Source organism: Argentina anserina, chromosome 3 (genome assembly GCF_933775445.1).
Source record: "Argentina anserina chromosome 3, drPotAnse1.1, whole genome shotgun sequence".
NCBI lineage: Eukaryota > Viridiplantae > Streptophyta > Magnoliopsida > Rosales > Rosaceae > Argentina > Argentina anserina.
Window position 1 is genome coordinate 24195831 of NC_065874.1, and position 10428 is coordinate 24206258.

At 37.2% G+C, this 10428-nt stretch overlaps 1 protein-coding gene and 1 non-coding gene across 2 annotated transcripts; both read right to left on the reverse strand.

Moving 5' to 3' along the window:
• Positions 1–4416: 4416 nt before the first annotated feature.
• On the reverse strand, positions 4417–8875 carry LOC126786545 (protein RETICULATA-RELATED 1, chloroplastic). The gene is made up of 7 exons (XM_050512391.1): positions 8393–8875; positions 8210–8308; positions 7875–8095; positions 6875–6944; positions 6028–6107; positions 5476–5540; positions 4417–4677 (listed from the first exon to the last, which is right to left on the reverse strand). The coding sequence occupies exons 1-7, from the start codon at positions 8846–8848 to the stop codon at positions 4484–4486; spliced, it is 1185 nt and encodes a 394-aa protein (XP_050368348.1). The 5' UTR covers positions 8849–8875; the 3' UTR covers positions 4417–4483.
• Positions 8876–9003: 128 nt separating this feature from the next.
• Positions 9004–9085, reverse strand: TRNAS-GCU (transfer RNA serine (anticodon GCU)). Its single transcript has one exon. It is a non-coding gene; the product is annotated as a tRNA-Ser (tRNA).
• Positions 9086–10428: the final 1343 nt, after the last annotated feature.

Below are 10428 nucleotides of genomic sequence, written 5' to 3' on the forward strand. Positions count from 1 at the left end.
GATCATTACTCTAATAATGACTATTTTGTTTTGAAACATCGGTGACATAGAATACAAACATTAATGTTGTTTTTTTTCAAAGTAAAGTTCAATTCATTAGATGACTAGCCTAAATATGGCCATACACTATATTTACACTTCAAGAATTTCTTGTTTATGCATTCTAACCTCATTACAAACTAATACTCTTGTTGTAAAGCAAACTCAAAACAAAAACTACACTTCGTATCTTCTATGGCAAAATCATCTTCTAGCATTCAATCTGTCAAGATCACGCAATTGTGGCATAATAGAACCAGTGGCGGATCTAGGAATTCAAAACTGTCTAGGCTAATTTATATGAGGACACCAATTTTTTTTTTTTTGAGGTTTGGAACCCAGTAGGAGGCTCATCCTCACGCCCTTATTACTTTCAATCAAAATATAGACTGAGGGGGACATAAAACCAAACCTCGTGAATTGAAACTTATAATCATCAAAGCGTTATACGCAACAATAAGCTACCTAAAACGTACCCTACGAGACCCTCATGGCCGAATATTCATAGTCATAACAGTCACCATCGAGCATTGGAGTTGAAGCTCGAACCAATTATACAAATTCAAAATCTTTAGGAAAAAGAAAATAGAAAACTAGTGGAGCTACATTTAAATTACAGTTTTGCTAATTTTGCATATTGCAATGAATTTGAATTCACCTTCATTTTTTCCCCTTAAACTGTGATATGCGCAAGGCAGTTCAAATTTCCAATCAAGCATACAAACATAAACGAATCACATATAGTACTTCAAATTTTCATTACATCCTAAATCCAAGATTGAATCGGTAAAAAATTATCTCTAAATGTAATCCATCATGAAACTAGTCTACAACGACATCATAAACTTTTTGTTTTTGGTTAATCTAATTTTTGGTCTCATCCACTATTTACTTCAATTTCCTTCTCTCATATAAACCCAAGCTCAAATATCGATTCTAAACATCAGATTATGACTACATCATTAAGTTTTTACTTCAGCATTAAACAGACTAATCTCCAATTCTCCATCCATTCTAGTCATCGCTCCTCTCACCAGGGCCCTAAACATTTGGAACTCCCCTTCCCCTCAACCAAAGGGCCATGTCATGGGCTGGTGCAGCCAGAGCTAACCACCCCCCCCCCCGGACCAAGTCTCTAGTTTTAGAGAACCAATGAGCAACACCAGGACTGGCCCTGCATCACCTTACTCATCTGCATTCATCTCCATCTCACCACCAGCCACGCCATTATTGAAAACTTCCATTTCAACGCCCCCCTTGCCTCAATATCTCCTACACCACCATTAGCCGCATTCCCCTCCACACCGCCATTAGCCGGTGCTCCCAGTCGCGCCTTGACCCATACAATAATATTTTTCTCCAATTTGCCCAAGCATTTCCAAATGGCCTCAGTGCACCCGGTACAACAATTTACCATGCATACCATCACTCCAACTGAAAACATCGTACCGAGAAAGGAGAGAATAACCATTGGTATACTATTTTGCAGCATTGCGGTAAAATTAAGATCAAAGGGGATCTTTGGCTCAATTTTGGTCCAATCAATTTTATGGATTACAATGCCAACAGCTTCTAGAGACTCTTCGGCAACACCTTCTCCTTCTTCATCTGAATCTTCAGCATCCTCTTCTGCACGGTTAGACTGTGCTGGATAAGGAGGCTATACTTGGTGTTTTCTCCCCCAAAATTTTGTATGGGCTCAAGCCCATAGAGCCCTTTGACTGCATCCGCCCCTGAATAGAACACTACTTCCCAGCAAACAAAAATAGGAACTGAATCCCATCATAAACTGTATTCTCCAGTTGTACTTCAAATAATTACCAATCCCAACAGATTATGACCGAAGTTAAAATGGTACTTTGAAGACCATTTAACATATCTAACATGGCTAAGCAACCAAGTCTGCCTAAAAACACTAAGTAATGTATGAGGGTGGCCAGGCGCTCTCCATGTAGACCCACAAACGCAAGCCCATTCAACAAAACGCATCGCCTCACGTCTTCACCATTTTAAACATTGATACTACCATTAGTGATCTTGTTAACCATTGAATAAAAGAATGTAATTTTAAATCAAGGAGTTGATGATAAGCTTACACGATCTAGTTTTTTTTTTAATGAAAACAATCTGGTGTTTACCAATTCTAGTGTTTTAGTTTTACCATGCCCATAGCCCCAAACATATCCTTATGAGAAGTTTTAAATACACACCCTATATCTCTTAATACACACCCCTTTATTTTATTTTTTACAAAATCTGATTTAAGTATGTTAAATGATCATAATAGACATATTAATATTGGAAAATAATAAAGAGAAAACGAAAAAATAAAACTAGTCTAGGTTATTCGACCTAGACGTACGTCTTTGTTACTATACCTCATAATTGTCAAAAATGTACTTTTGAGTTTGTTAGCTAAGGTGTTGTTTCACAATACTGTTTTTCATATTATGAATTTGGAAACGATAGTAATAACCGTTCGGTGTACTGGATTCCGGAAAAATAAGGAGAATTGTTTTCACAATACAACTCGGAACTACTATGTAATTTTTGAAAACAACCTTTTCATGTTTCCATTAATTTCTGAATACAACCGAAGACCAAAAACATGTAACTGGTCGTACTTAATATACTCTTCACCGAGCTCCATTTCAATCAACAGACTCATGTTACTTCTCTCCTCAATTAAAACCCTAAAGTTCTCATGTAGTTGTTTCACTAGTGTCTTCCTATAACTTTCTCTTACTCTTATTGCTTTTCAATTTTCTCAATTTCTTGGATTCGTGAACTCCTGCCTATCAATTGAAAGATATTCAAAAGCCCTACACCTGCAATTGAGAGAGAGAGAGAGAGAGAGAGAGAGAGCTCCAAATTTTTATCTTCCTGCCAATATTCCCAACTAAACTAGCTTTCATGAGATAGATCTTTGAGATTTCTAGATTGAGGTCTGAATTAGGTGGGTTTTTTTTTTGTTAAAATAGAACAATGGCTGCTAGTTTTGGATATAAAAGTAGAAAACCATATTCAGATTTATGTTTGTGCAATTGTGCATGCCTTGATACACAATCTTGTAGACACATATAGTTATATAGGAGAGAGTGTACAAGAAAGGCTAATAACTGTTGGGAAGTAGAAGATAATAGCCTCAATTTTGAACTTGTTTTACCTTTTAACATATTGAAACTGTTTCCTAAGAAGTCACCAAACAAGTTCTCAAACTTGAGAATCCAAAATACAACTTCTTGTTTTCATTTTGTAAAATAATATTTGAAATATTATTTCGTAAACCATTACCGAACGAGCCCTTAGTAGTTGAAAATAATTGGCTATTTTTTGTATCAGATTTTGGTTTTTTTTTTCAACCTTATTGAACAAGTATTGCACGTGAGAATTGAATAATAAGTTCAGTTGAGACGTTGGGTTACAAGACTTCACTATTGAATAATAAGTTCATATATGATGTCAAATGTTTCTAGCAGAAAACGTGAAAGATTAAAAAATCTATGTTAGTTAAATTATAATTATACAAAATAATAAAATATTTTATGATATATAGATAAAGGGTAATTTTGCTACTTTGGGGTGTGCATTTAGAGAAGAATTGACATGAAATTTTGGATTTGTAATGTATTAAGAAGTGGGTGTGTATTAAGAGAAATTAGGTGTGTATGTAAAACTTCTTTATCTTTATCTTTATATATTATCCATGCCAAACTACCTGTGTTGGTTTTTTTTTGGGTGAATGAATAGAGGGACCAGCCCAAAGAAAAGCCCTGTGTTGGTTAATAATGATAGATATACAAGAGGGGTATTATAGCGAGTATAATGAGAAAAAATGGAAAAAAAAATGTTAAACTGAGAAATGGGATTGTAGGAATAAGAGATTGAGGAGACTCAAGATGGTAGTTCTTATTAATCAAGAATGGTTAAATTTTTCAATAACCCTAAAAATTATCACAATTTTCTAATTGACCATATATTTCAAGTGATCTCAAATTTCTTAGTCTGATACTCTGATAAATTGATTATTGATGAGACATATTCGTGTACAATACTGTCATCCCCAAGAGAGGTAGCGAAGGCGGTTACAAAACCGGCCGAGGTTGAGTAAGCAGCATCCTCCCGAGTCCCAGGTCTGATACTCCCGCGAAGTTGAACATACTAATATTCAAAACTGAGTATTGATCAGGGTAATTGACAGTAGAGTAAGATTGTAGGATGCTTATCATCTAGTGTAAGTACTTGTGATCCGTGAATGAGGAAAACTCGAGAGGATCTGTGTTCCCATGATGTTCATGGTTAGCCGAAAACAAAATTAATTACCAGAATTGCCAAGGGAAAACAGAAATTTCTGCAGAGAAATCCACAATCCGTGCATCAAAGTATGAAGATCTCTACTGTCCATTTCTATATGATAACTGAAAACATCTATGGTTGGTAACTTCTACTGCACTCCACTCAACTTGGCCCAATCCACAAATTGCATACCACCGTAGATATTGTTAGCAAATCGAACACCTATAGTAAATGCCATTGCAATAGGCGGAACACGCTTTGCCATAGGCGATGCTTCAACCAGTCCTTCCAGCCCATTTACAATCTGATAACGAGTGTTGGACGAGATAGCAAGAAATACACCTGATTAAGAGAGCAACACAAGTGGTGTTCAAATATGATGGAGGATAATTAAAGGGGAAAACAAAGGAACCAGGATGAACCCATATTTAACTGCCATCATACAATCACAGTACCTTTTATAACTAGATGAATGGAGTTTTTACATGATTACATATTACAACATAAAGTATAGCGGAAAATGATAAATTTTTGTGCACAGGCACAAAACAAAAACAATTCAAACCGCAAAGTAAATGTTACTTCTTGGTCTTAGACTCTTACTACAAACAATATACATCTTTTTAATATAATTTATAGAAACAGAAAGTGTTTGAAGCAATATACTGTATGCTTCTGTTCAAGAGCAAAAACAGAAAGTTGAATCCACAAGCATGATATGGCGTTTTCCATAGTATAAGATATAGCCTATACTTGAATTTCAGACAAAGCACATCTATCAATTCTTCCAAGCTCCTATTATTCGTTACCATGAAAACCTCTGTCAACTATGAAATTAAAGAACCATGTAAACAATAAATCAATGATTACTCATGAAGAAATCTGTTTCCTCCTTTTCTATCGAGTTAAATGGAGGTAACAATAAGTTCACCACAGAATTACTACAGTATGAACAAGGAATCAATTTTAGTTATCTATGCATATGATTTATTTTAGAGTTTAGACTATCCCGTGGTTATTAAAGCTAGCAGACAGACACTTGCATTACACAAGAATGATAGTAAAACTTGAATGAATACAGAAGTTACAGAAAGAGTTGATGATTATAGAAGTTAAAATCTAATCGAGACAAGGACCTACCCCAAAGAACAGCACTTTTCACAAGAGGAGGCACAGCTACGTCCTCTTCTGACTTCTTTATGCTCCTGTTAACAAAAGAATAATAAAAGTGAGGCCGGGGGGAGGGGGACGGGACATAAGGTATAATAATGCCTTAGCTCGGGCTTCAGTAAAATCAGTTAAAAGGAAAATAAATAAAAACAACACTTTCGGATACTTTGAACTATAGATTGTCAATATTAGGGTCATAGGCCCTTATATTGGCAGACATCATGTGCATTCGACAATAAGTTTATGGTAAAAGATGCACTCATGCACATGTCAATTTCATCCCCCACATTCACATATGGTCCTCCAGTTTAATCTTTTCTAATAAAAATACGAATGCAGTAACTAAACAAAATTTTGATGAACCTGGAACAGATGTAGCTTACTCGATTGAATAGAACAGAAATATTCCACATTGAAGTGTGAAAACTTAATAACACATTCAACTGTAGGTACCAAACTAGCAACCAAGAATGACTGAAGCTTAGGAAATAAATACAAAAGTAAGAAACTATAAGTACGTACCGTTTGGCATTCATGATCAGATTAGCAATCCCTTGTCCAATAATACCACATACAAAGCCAACTGAACCATATAACACACCCTGGATACACATGTTACAACAATTAGAAAGGGAAACATTACAATATATAAGAAAGATTAGGGATCTAGAGAACTACGGATTGTTTTAGGAAACTGGCACACAAACTTGGAAATTGGAAACCTAAGGCAAGAACACTTATAAAGCTAGGCTGATGAGGACATCATGCCAACCCTTTCAAGGTTTATGAATGGAAGAGATGAAAAAATAGAGCAGCTGATCACTACCTTTCTTTATGGTTGATTAATTGATCTCAGGATTTCAATTAGAAGCTGAGAAGAAGTCTGATCCAAAGAGTTTTTAGGCTTAGTGTTAATTCAAGAGTTTACTTGTGTCTTTTTGTTTCTGTTCAGTTTAGGAGTATTAAGTTTTTATTTATTAGGTCTTTTATGTTTCAGTTTCTGAATTTCAAGAGTCCTAAAGAGTCTTAAAAGCTAGTTAGTGTCAGTTATAAAACCTAGTATAAATAACTGTAAAAGCCAATGGGCTGAGATATATGCTATGTTGAATAAGAATATCAGTGTTTACTGAATTTTCCTGTGATAGGATTAAGGTGAGAAACCTGGGAGAGATTCCCAAATTATAGTGTTTTTGAGTGTGAAGCCTAGACTAGGGTGTGTAGCCTGGGAGTGAATCCTAAAATCAGTGTGTGCTTAACCTACAGTTCTTAGAGCTTGTGATCCAGGTTCCTAAGCAGCTACTGTGCTGCATCATAGGAAGAGTGAAAAATTTCATCATGCTCAAAGTATATAAATAATAAGATGTTGTACCTTGTAGAAGAATGAGGCTACCCTCTGCTTCATTGAGAATCTACATCCTGGCCTTTCAGCTTCAAAGACACTGCATATGAGGAATGAAATTAAGCTTCTTCAATAACTAGTTGACTACACCCGGATGCAGCAAACTCACTGTTAAGTAACCAGGATCAACAAACTCTAAGATTTAGCTGTTAAACACACACTTGATTTTAGATAATAGGATTCTCACCTTTATCTAGGCTTCACAACAATCCGGTCACAGGAAAAGTCAGCAATATCTGAAAATGCTTAATTACTTATTCACCAAAACATATCTCAGCCATTCGGCACTTACACTAATCTATACGAGAGCATATAACTGACATTAACTAGCATAGACTCATTAAGACTACTAAATTTCAAATAAAGGAAAACTTCAAGCTCCTAAACTGAGAGACAGGGGAAGAAACTTGAAAGGACACTTAGCCTAGAGACTTCAAGGATCAGACTCCTTGAAGCTGCCAATAAATATACTGAGAGCAATCAATCAAACCATAAAGAAAGAGAACATTTAAGTGCTAACTTTTTCCATGTCTCCGCTCATAAACCTTGAAAGGTTTGACTATGATGCCCTCATCACACAACAATATCAAACCATTCCTTCATTTTAGAGAAATAAGGGCACATACTCCTATATTCTAAGAGTCAGTGTACACCTTTTCATGTTGAAATGCATCTGTACTATCATTGTAGTCTATGAGGGTGCACCAGCAGCAGTTAGACTCTAGTTTTGGTTGCGATATACAACACACAAAGACCTCAAAAACAAAATTAAAATAACAATCGTAGAGCCAAAAATAGACCTAATGCATCTAGTGATGATCATGATCCATTCAACAAGAAAACCTATCCAATTATAAAAAAAGATGGCACAATGAACAATTGTTCATGTTTCCCAAGAGGTCCGCCAAAAGTCCTTTATAACAATGCAAAATATTGGTCCTTAAAAAAAATGCTTCCTTGCACTACTTACCTACTAGGAAGAGCCGCACAAGCCTGTTGTAACTGCCCAAATAAACCATGTGATATCGACGGTTTACCAATTCGAGCATAGGGCGCCAACATACCAACTAACGCAATGTCAACAACAATCCCAACCAAAAGATCCGCTGCATACAACTCAAACTCATTCCAGAAGTCCTTCCCCCTCTTCTGAACTTCCGCAAACGTGGCGCAACAAGAATCTATAACTATCTGCATTATTACAAGCATTGAAAAATCTCATCAGCACCTAATGTACCTCACACACAACCAACATTGCGAAACATACATGCAACCGACAATGCCAAATGGATAAGGAAAACAAACCTCAGTCCCAACTTTGAACAAAAACGAAGGATCAGCCAGCATTCGATTCCGTAGCATAGAGCAGTACTTCATCAACCATCCCAGCGGCCAAGCTGAGCCCTGCAATTGTAAAACAACCAAATCAATAATAATCGCAGCGAAAACTTAACACAGTTGATGAGATTCAAGGCACAACTTTTGGACCTGTAGAGCCAAATAGCGAAGCAGAAACTCTTTACGAAGGCCAGTAGTCTTGGCAGCCTCGATCATATCCAAAGGAAGCTCCACTCCTTTAGCTTCAGTCTCCTTCATCACCTCCTCCAACCTCAACAACGGCCCGAACTCCTTCCCCTCCTCGTCCTCCTCATTCCCGCCGTCTCCTCCACCGCCGGAGGAATCTCCCCCGTCACTGCCGCCGCCGCCGATTTTGTGCTCGGTGAGGTCGACATGCGGCGGAGGAACGGGGGAGGTGGAGTCGGATCTCAGGCAAGGGAGGCGGGAGAGGCGGCGGGAGGAGACGAGCTTGAGAGTCGGTGGGGGGTCGGAGGAGGGTTTAGGGTTTTGGGGGGAGAGGAGGGGGAGTTTGATGACGTCGGGGGAGTGGTGCGAAACGACGGCGTTTGGGAGGTGAAAATGAGGTGGAGGGGAAGAAAGTGACATTGTTGGTGAATTGGAGGAGGGCAACAGAGGAGTGTTTGACTGAGGGTGAGGGAAGGAGTTGGAGGGAGGGTTTTATTAGCAGACAGATGGGGCTGACGTGGCGAGGAATGATTGGTGGAGGGAAAGGCAAGTGAGAAAAAGGAAAAAAGAATTGTCGACGCCTGAGAGATTCGAACTCTCGCGGGGAAACCCCATGTACTTAGCAGGCACACGCCTTAACCACTCGGCCAAAGCGTCGGTTGTTAATGGATCAGTGATTCATTTTTATATATTTGTTTAAAAAGGCATATCATGAACTAAAACTAAGGCCTCCTTGGAAGTTGACGGAGATGCTCCTCTCCATCATCAATTCTTTACATGAGAGCTAGTGTGGATGATTTAAGTGTTGAAGAACATATGATCGTTTAAGTTAGTGTCTCTATTCAATCTTTTCTTTTTCGTAGTTTTAATTTTTGTGAGATGGGACGACAACAATGTTACTCACTGTCTTGCAAAAGAAGCGTTGTCAGTTGCTCAGGTGTTAATTTATTTGAAGTCGAGGTCAAGTTGGCTTCATAAATCTATCAATATGAGTTTCCAAAGTCTATCAGTATAAATTTTCAACCTAAACTGCTAACACGAATCCTCTCCACACCAACGTCGCTAGTAGCTCACTCACACTGGTATACGCATTGGTATTGCAAATGACACTAGTAGCGTAAAGAATGCATGTGGCTTTGTTTTGGACCAAAATCAGTCTGTCATTGGTTCATCCCTCATTCCATTGTGAAAGACACATTGAATGTGGAAAATCAGAATCTATTCGATTTCGTAGGTCAATTTGAAACCTACACGATAGCTCACTTCATGAAAAATGGTGAAGTTGGTACCATTGGAAATTTCTATGTGTCTTCCTTCCAAAGACACCAACCATTTGTTTTTATCTATTGCATTCAGTGAGTTATGACCGCTTTAACAAAGTATGACAGTTTTGTCCAGGAATTTGCAAGTTAGTCAAATTCGACATGGCTTTGTGAACTGCCCTGATTGACCTAGGTTGTGAGCTTTATGTCACTGGAACGCCACATATGTTTACTTTCCATAAAAATTTTACGATTCACTCATACCTGTTATGAATAAGAAGTTATGTCTGTCTAAGTGCATGAATGTCATTTTCACGCGAGAATCTGATTTTTATTGCAAACTCTTATTTTGAGTTGTTATGAAATCTTCTTCCCTAAGATCTAAGTTTGGCGATGTATAATATGTATGACTTGAGGATGTATGACGAGATTGATGATTAATCATTAGCCATAAATTACTTTTGAAAAGCATGTTATAAACGTTGTATATTTTGTTATTTGTATATACTCCGTGATTATGATACTAATCAAGAAAATTGGTTTCGTAGACATCAGAGGGAGTCTACCTCACATGATGCTATCAAATGTAGATAGTGTGTTGTGCTCTTTTTCTCCCTTGATTAAGATTTTATTTATCACCCAAGAGGTTTTTATTTTTCTTAAGATTTATAGAATAATCAACTTATTAGTGATTTATTACATAATGCTGTTTCAAGGATCACTATAAGTCTATAACCA